Raw genomic sequence first — 17,101 nt, 5'->3', positions numbered from 1 at the left:
CATAGACTTTTTTCCTGAGTAAAACAGGATTCAATCCAGTAACATTTCCTGGTTCTACTTAATTCTGCCTTGGGAAAACCTCCCTGACATGAAGACTATAACTTAAAAGTGAATCTAATGGGACTAAAATCATGTAAAGGAAATAGTGGCCACAATCTAGAATAGCTGCAGCCAACCATTACTCAAGGAGATATCCAGCAAATGAGGTTTCAGTTGGGTCCATCAGTGCCAGATATTGGTTTCTCTCCAAGCTGGAGGGAATTTGCTGTGGTAAGTGTGAAGAAGGGCAACCAACTACAATGTGACATCAGTTGCAACTTTTAATTCCTTGCTCTACTCTTAGCAAGAGGAATAGTTCCAAGTAACATTTAGAACAATGGAGGCAATATATTTATTTTAATAGCAGTGGAAACAAAATAAAATGATAGAACAAACAAATGTTTCTTTAAATATAAGGCTTTTAGACATCTGTGTACTGCTAAGCCCCAATTGTGAATCAAGCATAATTACAAAAATCCATATAGGATTCAGGAAAACATATGATAATACTTAGTCTTACACATAAAATTTGTGTCACTTACCACAAAGTCAGATAGCAAACAGCATATAAAGGAAAAACTCAGAAACAGTATTTACAAATTTATACTATGTAATAAGTCAGAAATTGCTTGTTAGTAAACAGATTATGAATTATACTACATCCCAAAAGGCATGTATCTGTGATCATCATCAGATATTTATTATAAAGTAAGTTGAAAGACAGATTGTCTGGAAAAATAAAGTTTGTTTCATTTCAAACTTACGCACTCAGTCACCAGAATTTTATGCTATCTGTATATTAATATAAAATGTACATGAGCACCTGATCCAACCCAATGGGGTTACATAGGCCTAACTGCAAATTTCATTCATTCATAGCAGAAATTAACAATTGGAAGTCAGTGTGAAAGGCCATTATATACCTTTTTGCAAACTTCTCTGTCTGTTGCTAAGTTTTAAATGCTTGTATAAAAACAAATCCCCATACCATGTCTGTAATATGATCATAAATAGGAAATAGTTTAAAAATGTAAGATATGATTACCTCAGACTGTCAAGCGGTTTTGCACTTTGGAAAAAAAGTGCACACAAAATCCTCCCCCTACCCTTCAAAAAAAATCCCTATAATCCAATCAGATGAAAGTTAGAACTGGCACCAGTATTCATGCTAGTTGTCCTGCTGTGGAAAAGAAACAATTCATTTACAATATTCAGAAGCTGTCTTACGTAGTAGCCTCAGGAAGTTAAACTTCTTCTCTGACCAACAGTTTTTTATTTATTTATTTATTTTTTTTTTTAAAGAAGTTCGATCAGGTATGACGTGGACAGCGTCCAGAAGGGGCAGGAATATCCAAGACTCTACGTCTGTCTTCATATTCATCAGTGTCTGTTGAGTCTTCATCTTCATCCATAGCATATTCATTATGATTAGTTTCCTATAAACAAGGCACCCCCATTTTTAACTAAGTACTTAATAATTGCCTCCTAAATCTCACTTTGATCAAGTGCTAACAATGTAACAAAAAAATTAAAATCAAGATGTCATTTATATCACATTTAAAGTCAGTCTCCGATAAAGACTAGTTACTGTAAATATGAAAATACTGCTAAATCAGATTTGTTTTCATGTATCAATTTTATAAAATTTAATCTACATGGCAATTATATTTCTAATCTGTTTAAACTTTTATTCATAAAATCAGAATCTGACTCACTAACTGTTGGAATGGTGTTGAATTATTATAAATTATTGTGGCTGACATGAGTTTGGTAAAGGTTGGTATGACTGAATTTGCTGAAGAATTCTGGGAGCAGGTTTTTTTTTTTTTTTGGCACCAGACAAGCTGTATGAAAGTTTACTGAAAGTGATGACATTACACTTGGACACTGACACAATTATGTACTTTAGATGTTTATCCAGGCTCTGTGTGTTTGTGCTGATGTAAAAAAACAAAAAACAAAAACCACTAGGGTCATGGTTAGTCATGTTTACCAAACAAATCACACAAAAAACATGAAAATAGTGAACATAGAACTAACTAACTGAACTGGGTTAACTAATCCTGTAGCACAACCAAGAGCTAACTCAAAAAGTTAATAATAAAGTAAATTTCAGCCAGCCTTTAGTCTGTTCATGTTATAGAAAAACAAGTTACAAAACATTAAAAGGGCATATTTCAGAACATATAACTTGATTAAAAAAGGGGTATAAGTATTGGAAAATATTACATGCTCCTTCCTTCACCCCGATTAACATCTGAAAAGGCTTGTAACAGACCAAGTGCTTAAAAAAACCCAACAACCCCCCCCCCACACCCCCACCCTCCCAAAATAAAGGCTTTCATCTAGAACTGGTAGCTATACCTGCTTTGTTTGTTAAATCAGGGCTATGTCTACTACCGAGGTAAGCTGACCTACGCTATGTAATTCCAGCTACGTGAATAACGTAACTGGAGTCGACGTACCTGAGGTTGAGTTACCGCGGGGTCTACACTGCGTGTGTGTGTGTGTGGGGGGGGGGGTGTCGATGGGAAAAAAATCTCCCGTCGACTTACCTTATTCTCTTGTTGGGGTAGAGAACAAGGGTCGACTAGAGAGCGATTTGCAGTCGATTTGGCGGGTCTTTACTAGACCCGCTAAATTGACGCCAGTGGATCAATCTAAGAGCATCAATCCTGGCTGTAGTGTAGACATGCCCCAGGATACTGTGTAGGGCCAACATAGTTACTAAGGGTTTATGCTTGAAAAATTAAGGCTTATTTAAAAAAAGCATGGTATAACCTTTCTGCTGCCTGTGTGAAATTCTTTTAAATAAATAGCTTTGCATTAAAAAACAAGAACAAAAAACTAAATCTGGGTTTTACTGGCACTAATACTGCAAATTCTTCCCAGCTGTGGGCCAAGAAAAATCCCAGCTCTTCACTAACAATTGAATTCAATTAGTTCTTTCTTTCTGTTTTACAAGTATGTAACAGAGCAGAATTTAAGCCACTAGGTATGAATTTGAGTGAATACTCTAAAATATCAGTGTACTACTCAACTTTAATATACAATAATCCTCTGCTAAGCATCTGTATAAGAGGCAGAGAAATTATCAAATCAAATGCAAGTGATTTCTGCAACTTGTGGAACAGAAAAGAGGTCCTGGTTTAAATAAAGGTAACCAAAGGAAAGAAAAAAAAAAAAAAGCAATTTAGCTGTTACAAGTGTGACCTCGGTTGGCACTTTGTATTCACTGTTACCAGCCTAAACCAGTGCTAGTTTCCCAAAATAGCTTTTTTAAAAAGTAATCTTCTCCTAATCGCATCACTTGATTGCCCATATTCCTCTTTAGCATTGCCCTGCACATGGATGCCAGTGTAATTAGCAGCTTCATTTCCCTCTTATGGAATCGGTTGACTCTGGGCTCTTTTTGCTTGTCAACTCAGTTTTGTTTTGCTGCTCTGGATTTTGCAAGGCCTTCTGCTTCGAGTGTTTAACTACAGGGCCTGAAAACCATTAAACACCCTACATTCCATTGAACTACCTAGACATGGGACAGTTTACAGATTTTATCAAATCAATTTATATTTACGTCAAAACAAGCTAACAAAGCTGCCCAGATTCACCAGCTGCTTCCAAACCTTAAAACTAGATAATCATTCAACAGAACAGCAATTCAGTAAATTTTTGGAGTTGATGCAGGAGTTACTGGGTGTAATTCCATGGCCTATGTTGTGCAGGGTAGACTAGATGAACATTAAGGTCTGTTTTGATCTTAAAATCAAAACAGCTTAAAAGGCCTGGTTAGCACATGTATGGAAACCTCTCTTCTATCAAGAAAAGCAGAGACATTCTTCTGATGTAGAAGGAAGCAAACCACAATCAGGTCACACCAAGACAGAAAGAGCTCAAATAGGTAACAATTTAGATTTATAAATAAGGGTGTATCCATCCAATTTCACAGTTACAAAGATGCCAATGTCACAAGTTACAAAAAAATAAAACTAAGTCACCTGCAGAACATCAAACTCTGTTCTCCCTCAAAGCCCAACATTGCAATAGCCTGCATAAATAGATGTGCCTGGAAGCATGCCCCAAAAGTCCACAGACATGAGCTAGCATCTGGGCTAGAATGCGCAGGTAGAAGCCATTTCAGAATAGCAGACCCCTCATGGAGGAATTACTAGTCTACTCTCATTGTCAAGATGACTGAAGTTCAGTGTCTCCATCCACTGGGAGGGGAAAATGGTGGCCCATCAAGCAGGTTGGTCCCAACCCACTAAGGCTAGGTCTACACTACCCGCCTGAATCGGCAGGTAGAAATCGATCTCTCAGGGATCGAACTATCGCGTCCCATCGGGACACGCCAATCGATCCCCGAATCGACGCTCTTACTCCACCAGTGGAGGTGGGAGTAAGCGCCGTTGACGGGAGCCGCGGAGGTCGATTTTGCTACCGTCCTCACAGCAGGGTAAGTCGGTTCCGATAGGTCGAATTCAGCTACGCTATTCGCGTAGCTGAATTAGCGTATCTTAAATCGACCCCCCCCTGTAGTGAAGACCTGCCCTTAGGGATTCATGGATAAAAATTAAACATCTTATCTTCAAGCCATCTTTGATTCAAAATGCAAATTATAACTCCAGTGACATATGCTGCACCTAACAAGCATGTGCTGCTTGACAGACAGACCATTACTCCACTCAAATTTTTGGATTAACTAAGGGAAGCCGCACATGAAGTGTACACAGTAATCCAAGCATGAGGTGACATTAACATTTAATCATAAGTGATAATTGTTAGATTCAATTAATCTATTGTGTTATATTCTCTTGGCTATATGATCACCCCAAAGAACTCAGAGGAATTCAAATTAGGGGACAGGAAATTTGGGGGGGGGGGGGGGGGGGGTCTCTCACTCATACACACACACACACACACACTTACAAAATATGGGTGTGTATGTCTTTTCCTTCACCCTTGTAGGGAATTATCTACATTATAATACTAAGAAATGAAATAAAATTATAAAACTGGAAAAAGGTGTCATGATTATGGAGTCTGGTAAGCCCTTTATCTAGAGAATGTATATTATACTGTTCTATTAGAGCTAATTTCATTCATGTTTTCTGCAAAAGCGTTAGGGATAAAAGCCTAGCACAAATGACAATACCAAATGTCTCTCAGCTTACCATGCGTGCTGTAGACACCTTGAATGTTGGGCACACCATATGAAATCTGGGAATTATGACGTTAAAGAACTTGTCCTTATAGTAGAGACAATGGAAGGTATAGTATCCTTCCATGTATCCTGAAGTAGTGGAGAAGGTAGTACAGCTGGTATATTCATAAACTCTACCTGGGCTGATTATTGGAAATTCTCCTGCAGATACAAAAAACAACAAACAGCCATTGGGAGTTTTGAATTAAAATAGGTATAAATAGCGTTTACTTTCCCTTGCAATATAGTTAATTTCTATAGCCATTAAGTTCAGTTAGAGTTCTGCTGCAGTACACAGCTAGTAACAAAAGTTTGTGTTTCTGTAACTGTACTATACAAATAACAAGAGGTAAGCTTGTTGTAACAAATCCTGTTTTAAATGAACATTCTAGTGACTAGTTATCTTTGCATCACTTTCAGTCACAAGTGAATAGCAGTTTTTTAGACAACGTTGTTCACTAAATCAGAAGTGCCTAACTTGCTGAACAGGAGTCACTATAACAAGCTCAAAGGACAAGAACGCCCAAACAATATCCGGGGGGCCGGGTGGGGAGGGGGAGCGGAAGAGAGGAAGGGTGGCGCAGGAAGAAGAGGTTTTTTTTGGTTTGTTTTTTAAAATCAGAACTATTGCTACAAATCATTTCTAAAAAACAAACAAAAAAAATACTTAAGTCTATGCGGTTAACCCTGATACATAGATAAAAACAGATGGCATTGGAGACTTCAGGATTATTAATATTAATTTGTATTCTCAAAATGCTTAGGAGCCCCACTCAGGGACCAGGACCCCAATGTGCTAAGTGCTGTACAAAAAGACAATTCCTGTCCCAAAGAGCTTACAATCTAAGTAATTCAAGAATCTTTAAATGGTTTGACTACTTATACTAATATTAACTACTGTATATTAATATACAGATTTGCCCAACAATATATATGCCCAAAAATTATATTCCTTAAAATCCTTTAAAATTGAAGTTAATGTTTAACACTTTCACTTACACACAATGCAATATGAGAAAGTAGAACAGAATGCATGTTTGCTAGGAGAAGAGAATAGCCACCATCTTGCATCATTTCTGAGAATGGCTCCACCAGAAGTTACAGAATTTTCACATTAATCACTGGAATGCTCGAAATGCTAAAATAAAACTCAAACTCTCAGTTTACATACCAACGACTCCAGGACCCTGAACTTCTTCTACATCACCTTTGGCATTGGTTATTCTCCAGTACCGACTGTCCAACTGACAAGCCTTTTCAGGAAGAGCATCTTTGGACATCTCAATTCTATGACCCAAATCAAATATAGTTTTTGCTTAGAAACGCCTTACTGACATGTCTAAAAACAACCATAAAATGTTTAAAATACTATCCTATACTCCCTACTGCTTAGAGAAAGTGGTATGTTCTAGTGACCTGCGTAGAGACCAAAGTAGGAACACCAGAGCACTAATCCCAGCTTTATTATTCCTCTTACCTACCTCTCTAACTCATGACAAATATTGTGACAAATGTTTCATGTTTGCAAAGTGATATGTGCTATATATTGTTAGTGAAAAGAAACCCCCCAACAAAAGTACAACGATAAGACCCTTTCCAAGTTTTAAAATAGTCAAATAGCTTTTTTATTTAAACTCTATTAAAATAAATATATTGCATGCTGTACACCAAGCCCCATATGTATATGGTATCTAAATTTCTCCATACTTCTGAGTACTATGCGTACGCATGCAACAGTCATGAGGCTTGAACTCCAGACAGGACTCTCTCCTGTTACCAGGAAGATAGCCCATTTGCTATTCTCACCTGATTCTGTAAGTGAAGAAGTAATGTGGTGGATGTACAGAACTGAGTTCAGGTAGAAAAGATGTGGAGACTGAAACAGTAATATCTCCTGTTGTGGCCACACACTCCTTATCATGAACATACCTGTGCAACAGAAACATAATAAAGAGTTGGAAATTTCTTTTGTATCGTGTAACCCAATTCAACGGGTTCAATACAGATGCTAAAAGGATATTTTTGATGAATACGTTTCCACATGCTACACTAGTAGTATTTTGGATTATTAAACCCAAAATTAAAAAAATATTAATTAAACTAGTCATTCTTTAGTCTTTGTGAATGCACTAGTACAACAGTGCAATACTTGCCTTAAACTACAGGAGCAGACTTTAGAAATGTCTTCATGCAATTCTTCACATTAGGTTGGGTACAAATCTATTTTGGAGATGCAACATCTTACAGCCTCCCATTAATCTTAAAAGGGGCGATTATACATCAGTGGCTCTCAGCTGTTCCAGACTACTTTACCCCTTTCAGGAGTCTGATTTGTCTTACATACCCCCAAGTTTCACCTCACTTAGAAATACAAGAGAGCATCACAGCCCACTATTATTCAAAAAAATGTATAATTATATGGTAAAAATTACAAATACAATAAATCAATTAGAATATGAATATTGTACTTACATTTCAGTGTATAGTATATAATATAGAGGAGCAGTCCCCAAACTTTTGGGAGTCTTTCCCCCCTTTACCCCTGCTTCCCCCCTCCACCCCCCAGCCAGACTGTGACTCCGTGGAGAGGGGGCCCGCGGACAAAGGTAAGGGGGCCAAGGCTGGGGACACAGCTGGGGGTGGGGCTGTGGCCAGGAGTGGGGCTGTGGTCAGGGGGCAAGGCAGGGGCAGGAGCAGAGCCGCAGCTGGGCTGCAGTGGGTCAGACAGCCGGGCCTGCAACCAGATGCAGTTCCGCTCCTGGCCTTGCCCCCAGTCTCTGTTCCAAACCAGGAACGGGGCTGGCACGGGGCCTGGAGCGGAGTCGCACCGAGGCTGGGGCTGGTGCCAGGAGCCGGAGACTGCTGAGGGCAGGACTGGAGAACAGCGGGGGGTGGGGAGGAGCTGAGTGGCACTCCCTCCCCACCCTTGTGGGAGCTGGCCTGGGTCCCACCATGCACCCTTGACCCCCAGACCTTTCTCCACATCCCCCTAGGGGGGGCATGCCCCACACTTCAGGGACCTCTGATATAGAGCAGTATAAACAAGTCATTATCTGTATGAAATTTTAGTTTGTACTGACTGCTAGTGTTTTTTATGTAGCCTGTTGTAAAACTAGGCAAATATCTATATGAGTTGATGTACTCCCTTATGCATACCCCTGGTTGAGAATTACTGTTATACACAACCAGGATAAAAACAAAAACATCTAGAGAAGTGCACTTGGAGCTTCAAGGTAAATCCATCTCCAAATCTTGTTTGTTTAGAGTATTATAATACATGTATTCAATACAACATTCAAATTAATAGTAGATAGACCATATAAAACTGAAAGAATCCCTTATTTAAAATAGCAAATGTCATTTGTTTACCAGTTTTGTTGTAGCTGTTTTGGCCTCAGGATATTAGAGAGATAAGGTGGGTGAGGTAATATCTTATTGTACCAACTTCTGTTGGTGAGAGACAAGCTTTTGAGCTATGCAGAACTGCTCTTCAATAAATTCCTACACGATCTGCGGCTGCATCTTGCTCACTAGCCCACTTATTTTGCACCTCAAGTTCTTGGCAGTCAGATGAGTTAGAGCTGGTATTAATTACAATCCCTTCAGTGTGATGCTACTAGTTCTAATATTCCTGGTAACAAAACAGGATTAGTTTAAGCCTTTAGATTTCTGCAGCTATATCTGTTGTATATATTACATATCTCTTCTCCCCATCCATTTACCCTCATGTCATACACATCTGCACCCAGCTATTTGGAAAAAAAAATCAGCATTTAAAATAGATTGATTTTCTCTTCCTTATAATTATGCTGCATTACAGATCAAAAGTCACAATACCTGAAAATCTGGTCCCTGATGATGGGATAGCCGCCTGTTACGACATTGTTTACATAAGATGTGAACCACTCCAAATAAGAAGTACCTAGACGCCAAAGAGGGAAAGTTTTACAAGAGCAGGTACTCTTATAATTAAGCCAGTTACAATATTCACTTTTTTTTTTTAAAAAACATAGGCAATATAAAAGCTAGTTGGCTTTAATATAAACAATTCCCAGACCTCTGTAGTGGAGTAACACATTCCTCATCCTGCTCTATTCAAAAAATTGAACTCTGCTTTTGCTGGGAACTAAATTATGGCTTAAATGGTTTGCTTGTTATCCTCCACTCACTGTGTCACATCTAAAATGAGACTGTATACTCTTCAGGCCAGGAACCATGGCTTTCTATTTATATTGTGAAGTACCTCGCACAATTCTGGATGCTTTTATACTTTAACAACTGCCTTTTAGACCTTTGCTGGTACTGCATGATTTAAGGAGATGGTGGCTTTACAAGTAATGTAATTACTATACCTATTTCCTAGGCACTGTACTCCACAGTTAATCCAATATTCTATTTGCTAAAGCTGGTAGGTCTATTACTGGACGTACAAACTTGGTTTTGGTTTGTAGGGATCTGCATATATAAACAGGTAAGGTATTAAAGTTTAAGAAATCTAGCAAATTTTGTAAGTTTCTGTACTCACAAGACCTAGGGTGGAAGAATGTGCAACATGCACACCTGTTACCACCACAAGCTCAGAGCTCTGAGTTTATAGGTCACCCAATATAGAAACAGCTTTCCAAAAACCTGCAGTCATCATTTTGAGAACAGCTGGATTTATCAGGATCATAAAAATTCAATAATTGGGCAGATTCAACCTTGACAGAGTCCCTTTAATGAACGAAGTCCTCAAAGACAAGACATTATCCTCTATAAGTGAAATAAGCTATAGGCAATTCAATTAATTCAGGCAACGTATTATGGGTTTTAGTAGTGGAAGATCAATAAATAGTTCTTTAAATTTTGGTTTATATTATTGATGTGAAATATGTTTGTTTTTAAGTTAATGATTTCATAATATTCTATTTCTCACAAGCTACACAGGGTTGCTATGGCACAAAGCAATAATTAACACAATTTACTCACTTGTTCCTAATTTTGCCCTAAAAAAACATTTAGGTATTTGTAGTGTCCTGCCATCTTTGGGGCTCCTCTGTTGCTTAGAAGTCTCCAATAATTTATCTTCTCCATTTTCCTTCTTCCATCACCCCACCCAATCATCTTCAACATTTTGTCTTGGCCTTGAAATGCTAGAGTTTGGGGTGCACACTAGCTGTATGATTCACTCTGCAGTTTGAACACTTGGTTTTTATATGGAAGTAGGAAATACTTAGCAGATTAATCTTCTCATCTACATGGAATGTGCTGTGCCAGGATACTGGTCCATAACAACTGGAAGTCATTGTTTCCATAAGGACAAGGCCAACCCAAAGTGATAATTAACACTAGATCACTGCAGTCACTATCTCTAAAACAGTTCATTTTCCTCACAAATTGCAAATAATTAGAATAGTACTTTGAACTTCTACAACACCTTTCATCTGAAGATTTCAAAGAACGAGACAGTAAACCTCAACACTCTTGTGAGGAAGACGACAGTGATTTCCTCACCCAGAACTGCAATACAGCTACCTCTGGGGCGGAATAAGTGACATGTTTTCCAATACACAGCCACTGCAAGTCCAAAATTGCAGGACTAGAAGACTAGGAAGTCTTAGTAAGAGTTTCTCTTGCCTTTTCTTTTACCCATAAATGAAAATATTATGGCATGGCCCAGTGGGGCTATTACTCATCATTGGTGTTGCATTAGAAACAACCTGTGATGCAGGTTAGTATAGATTATGCATATTAATGGGAGTCTAAACTAAGGTTCTGTTTTCACTCGACAGGAAAGCAGTTCAGTTAGTTGAAGGCTTCCATAGCCAATAGCTAGGGCCCTACCAAATTCATGGTCCATTTTGATCAATTTCATAATCATAGGATTTTTTTTTTTAAATAGTAAATTTCATGATTCATGTGAGCCCAGCTGTGAAGGCAGCGCTGCCTCCAGCAGCAGTGCAGAAGTAAGGGTGGCAATACCACAACCCCCCTATAATAACCTTGTGACCCACCCCAACCTTCTTTTGGGTCAGAACCCCCAGTTTGAGAAACACTGGTCTCCACTGTGAAATCTGTACAGTATAGGGTAAAAGTACGCAAAAGAGCAGATTTCACAGGGGAGTCCAGATTTCACGGTCCGTTAAATGTTTTTCATGGCCATGAATTTGATAGGGCCCTACCAATAGCCTTCAGTAGAAAAGGAAAAAAAAGATTTGAGAAACTTTCTACTACAGTCCCAGCCCATGTCAACAGAACATCATAAGAATTCTATAGTCATCAAGTAATGACTCCAAAATCTCTCTCCCCTCCTTATGCTTTGAACAATGCAGTTAAAGAGAACCTGAAAAATCCAGGAACATTTTCCTTTTCAGGTATAGTTACATTTAGAAGAAATTTTAATTGAGAGGCACAATATATATTGAATCTGTGACATGGTTGCAAAGGCTACTAAAAATTCCTTCTCCCAGGCTACACTTCACGGTGTTTTTGAGCCACCAATCTCCGACAGCTCCTCTGATGGTTACCCTAAAGTTGCTACATGTTTTGTCAGACTGACCAGTGTATTGAGTAACTCAAAAACAGAGGTGTGAAGTAACAAGCATTAGTAGGGAAATAAAAAGGTTTTATAACTGATTTCAATTAATTGTTCAAGTTCCAATACCGGTTATAAGTTTCTCAGCAGTAAGAATACATGTACAAGTTTAGTGCTTACTTTGTGCAGGTCAAAATGTTGTGCAAATGTACTAAACAGCTCTCAGCATAGGTATATTTTTTATTAACATATGCAACTTAAGACAGAATGAAGTGCTTAGATACGCTGGCATCTCTAAACAAGGTATTTTTTGCATGAATGTTTCCTCTCCCCTCCCTTCCACTTCAACATGCTCTTACCTGTAATGAACATATCAATAGCAGATGGATTACGGGCCATCTGATCCTAGAAAAGGAACAAAAATTAAGTGTGTATATTGAAAAGCAGACTGATGTTTTTTCTTGACATCCTAAATACCTGACTATTTTCCTAGTATTATCTAGGCCCAAACCTAGCTTCTTCAATAGAGCATCCAAATCCCACAATCAGATGTTCAAATCAGTATTTAAGACACAAATGTCTGTCCCATGTGTCTAAGTGCCAAGATGAGCATTCAAACACAATTGGGACATTCCACTAAGGAGATCGCATTTGAAAAATCAGGCTTCCTGCATCATTTAAAAATAAATAAATAAATAAATAAATCAGCCTTAGAATAATCTGAAAACTAATTCCACCTCATTTTTAGAGCTCCTATCTTTATATTCCTTCCTGCCAAAGGGTCTGTATTGTCTCCAGAGGAACACAAATATTAACATTTAAATGCCTTCAATTTCTCATAATATAGTCCAGGCAAAATAGACATTTAGCATAACATAAAAAAGGTGTACAAGATTTTTTTCAATGTCCCCATCAATGTTAGGTGACTAGAACTCCCACTGCTACACATGAGGAAATAACTAGGAAATCCTAACAGGTTAAGGTTCTCTAATAAAGTCTGTTACTTGAGAGTTCCAAGCTCCCGGCATCTTTCTTTACAAATTTGCGCTGAATCCCACGGACAGCTAGAATTAATTCAACAGTTTAATCAACTGCTTTTCAAGGGGTTTTAGCTTAATTCCAATTCAAAATTAAGACTAAGACTGTAGCCAAGGTATCTTCTGTTGTTGCTTGTCATTGCAGTTCTACTGTGATGCCAAGTAATATGTACTGCAATAATTTTAGTACAGTGAGAATAATTAAGAATAGTTTATTTTTGAATGCGAGTGACCTTGCTTTTGAGGGTTTCAGACTTAACCTTGGTGTATGTTTTTAAAATGCACAGTTTAGTATGTAACGTACAACCTGACCAGTTAGGAAGTTTTAACAAATATTTTAAAAGTTAGCTTATAATTGCTAATGCTGTAAACTCAACCTGGAATAGGGAAATCAAGCAGAGTTCACTCTGTGCATTTTCCACAGGTAGTACAAAATCTACTACTGGACTTTAGTAAATAATTTTGTTGTTGACAGTGGACAAGCTGCATTGGTTCAGCAATGTTAACCAGAGCAGGAATTTTTTTTTTCCTATCAATAAAATAGAACACAGATAGCAGACCCACTTATTAAAGAGGGACAGAGTCCTGTGTCACTTTATAGACTAACAGACATATTGGAGCATAAGCTTTCGTGGGTGAATACCCACTTTGTCAGATGAATAGTGTGTGGAGGATCCATCTGACAAAGTGGGTATTCACCCACGAAAGCTTATGCTCCAATAAGTGTTAGTCTATAAGGTCCCACAGGACTCTGTCGCTTTTTACAGATCCAGACTAACACAGCTACCCCTCTGATACTTAAAGAGAGAATATCTTGACAATCCCTTTTCTGACTATACTCGCACTTTAATCCGTGAAAGAGACAAAGCTGTTCAGGAACTGAGGGTGTGATTCTCTCCACACACACTAATGAGACTTAGGAGTAAACGCCACTGAAATCAATGGAATTATACCAGTGCAAGCGAGAACAACCAGACTCCGATATTAGGGTATTGCCATCATTGTAGTATCAGAAGCAATTTTATACAGCTTTCAATAAGATTAAATTGTTTGTCTTTTTTTAAAAAGACAAACTGATCTTCTGTTCTTTCACTGTAGAGTAAGCAGCGTATATTTCTCAAAAAGATCATACTCAATTTTTTTCTCTCTTGCTGTTTCTAGAAAACAAGTCTATAACTCACTGCTAAATCCAAAATCCCCCACTGTGCAAAACAAAGTTTAACAATGAAAAAGTGAGACTTGCTAAAATAGACTGGGAAAAATTCATGCCTGGCATAATTCTACCAAATTAAATAGATTAGAGCAGGGATGAGTTTGTCCGATGAGGTCTTAAAATCTGCAAAGAAGTTGGCTACAATCATTACTACTGGGGGCGTTCTGCACCAAAAAAATTAAAAAGCTGCGCACAATATTTTAAAATTCTGGAAAAATCCATAAATTTTATTTGTCAAAATAACACTACATAATCATGCCAGTTTCAATTATTTTGGTAATTTATTTCAAAATACCTGTCAGCAAGTATATCTATAATACAGACACACAAAAATTCACCCAGGAGTAGAGAGTTAAAGAAACCCCTATGACAACCCAGTTCCTGTTTCTCTGCCCCCTTCCCCTCCCCAGAGCCCAGTCAGGGGGGCAGACACTCATAACCCCTTGCCCACAAAACAACCTGCAGGCCCCCCCAACCAATACACCCATACATCCTCCTCCTCCTCAGAGCCCAACCATGGGGCCCTCCCCCAGCCCAGATACCCACACCCCATCCCCAGCTGCAGGGTCCCCCTCCACCCCAGAGGCAAGAGATCCAGAAGGAGAAACAGCCTGATGCTCTGTCCCAGGCTTGCACAGAGTTTCCTGCGCACTGCCCTCTACTTTCCTCAGGGCATGCTGGGAACTGCAGCTGGCAGGAATCCTCTAGCTCTCCCCCCAGCACTGTCTTCTATGTGCAAGCTGGGCTCTGCTGAGTCCAGTGGCCCCTAATAGCAGCTAGCAGCACTGCAGCCCATTTCTTTGGGGGAAAGAAAATTCTGCACGCACAATGTTAATTTCTGCAAAATTCTGCATTGCGCAGTGGCACAGAATTCCCCCAGGAGTAACTGCATTACACACTACGGTCACATCACTGTTGTGTTAAATAGTCTTCTTGTGTAATTTTGGTGTACACCTGAGGGTAACTCAAAGATATTTTTATTTACCAGTTAAATGCTCTCAGTCATAGTATACAGAGCATCCACTCATTAAACTGTGCATACTGTATATTTCACATGTTTTATAACATGCAAAGGACAAATGCCAGTTTTATCAAAAAAGATAAATTTATAAACAAACATTTCTTCCTTACTGGACATTGGTAGAAGATCTCATATTTATTACGACCCTCCACACTTTCCAGTGCCATGTATTGACTCAGGCCAGTGTGAATGCAAAAGGTTAAAGGAAGACATTGTTTCAAACCAAGACGCTGTTGAAATCCCCCAGCTGCTGTGTCAATATCCAATAAATCTTCTGAACGATAGTGATTGGATAGTGCCATACTTCCCATCAACCTTAGAAGGAACAACAACAAAAATAGAAACAATGAATACTTGATTAACAATACAAAGATAGCTTTTACCTTTTACTCAATGAATAACAACTCATTCAAAGGTCTAATTCTGCCATCTAGGCATAATACTAATACCCAGAGAAGTGTGCATTGTAATATTTTCTACAGAATCAGGTCCTCAATTCATAACACCAGCCTTACAGATTTCTTTTTTGTTTTTTGAGGGTAAGAAAAAACTTAGCGGTTTTAACAAATATGGTCATGCTCATTTTCCATGCTTAGCACAGGAAGAAAGGGAGTTCTGGGACATTCTGGTGACTGTCAATTGTCTCACAAGTTAAAGCAGCTTAGGACATCTGTTCACCATTGAAATAGCATAATAGGGCAGTTTCACAGGCAGATACTGGGACTATATTTCTGCACTTCAAGTTTTGCATCAACTCTTTTCAGGACTAAAAGGAATATTCATGAATACTTAGTTTCTATAGGCCAAGAAATTGTCAACTTTAGTAACCAATATTTGACAAGACATATTGTTACCTAGAAAAAAAAAAACGAACAGTACTTGTGGCACCTTAGAGACTAACTAAGGTGCCACAAGTACTCCTGTTCTTTTTGCGGATACAGACTAACACAACTGCTACTCTATAATTGTTACCTAGATTCATTCACAAAATGAGTTGAGACTGAAGCCAGATGTAAGAAGTTAATAAAATTCAACAACTCTGCTCATCCCTTAAGAATAGTTAAGAAACAAGTCAGCAATTATTTTAACAGATACATATTTATGGATCTGCACTTAGGATTTACATAGACTTGAAAATTATTCAGTTACATTTGGAAGGAAAAGAAAACCCCCATGAAGCATGCTTCTCTTTTTCATCAGTAGAATCTGAAAAATACACCTCTACCCCGATATAACGCTGTCCTCGGGAGCCAAAAAAATCTTACCGCGTTATAGGTGAAACCGCGTTATATCGAACTTGCTTTGATCCGCCGGAGTGCGCAGCCCCGCTCCCCTGGAGCGCTGCTTTACTGCGTTAGATCCGAATTCATGTTATATTGGGGTAGAGGTGTAGTTCACATTTAGCTGGCCAATCTGCCATAGGTTATAAACGTACACTAAATCAAAAAAAGCAGACACCTAAAATAATCATGAAAACTTTGACATGTAGTGTTAAACACCACAAAATTTTGCAGATTACAGCATTCTCATTTTCTGGCACAATTTGATGGACATTCTCCAGTAGCTCTCTATACGTACAAATATTTCCAATACAGATGGGCTGGTGAGAGATGTGTTTGTTGGAAGACATTGGAAAGAGCTTTAATTCTAATGCAACATAACTGGCAGCTGGTGGGGGGAAAGGAGAGAGAATCACACAGTGCGTAGTTCAAGGTATCTGTATTCGAGCTAAGAACAAAACAAAAGTCAAGGGAGCTTTCACACTTTTAGCTTGCTTTAAAAAAAAAAAAAAAGAAGTGGGGAAGAGTTAATAGGATAAAAACGTAAACTGTCTCAGCATGCAGGCCTAGTTACTCCAAAGCATTGCTTAAGCATGACAACACTCTTATGTGGCAGGTAAACAGCTTTGGAAATTTCTGAAGTGTCAAGAGTAACACTGATCAGATCCTTCAAGAAGCTGTTTTAGGTCTTTCACTATTTTCTCTTAAAATGTGCAGTTTGGATACATTAGTAATATTAAGCCAGGATTTAATAGCTCGAGAGTCATACTAGGATAGCATTTCCAGAAGTTTTTACC

The 17,101-nt window shown here is 38.5% G+C and overlaps 1 protein-coding gene across 1 annotated transcript in view; it reads right to left on the bottom strand.

The window, feature by feature from the left end:
* Positions 1–302: 302 nt before the first annotated feature.
* FBXO3 (F-box protein 3) overlaps positions 303–17,101 on the bottom strand; it is a 31,708-nt gene continuing 14,909 nt past the window's right edge. The window contains exons 5-11 of the mRNA XM_034769711.1: positions 15,135–15,339; positions 12,113–12,158; positions 9,077–9,161; positions 7,046–7,168; positions 6,411–6,526; positions 5,211–5,401; positions 303–1,475 (exon numbers count right to left, since the gene is read on the bottom strand). Coding sequence (XP_034625602.1) covers positions 1,350–1,475; positions 5,211–5,401; positions 6,411–6,526; positions 7,046–7,168; positions 9,077–9,161; positions 12,113–12,158; positions 15,135–15,339 — 892 coding nt within the window. The 3' untranslated portion in view covers positions 303–1,349. The remainder of the gene's footprint in view (positions 1,476–5,210; positions 5,402–6,410; positions 6,527–7,045; positions 7,169–9,076; positions 9,162–12,112; positions 12,159–15,134; positions 15,340–17,101) is intronic.

This window comes from Trachemys scripta, chromosome 4 (assembly GCF_013100865.1).
Source record: "Trachemys scripta elegans isolate TJP31775 chromosome 4, CAS_Tse_1.0, whole genome shotgun sequence".
Taxonomy (NCBI): domain Eukaryota; kingdom Metazoa; phylum Chordata; order Testudines; family Emydidae; genus Trachemys; species Trachemys scripta.
Note: the sequence above shows the minus strand (reverse complement) of the source record. Positions and strands in the feature narration are given on the sequence as shown.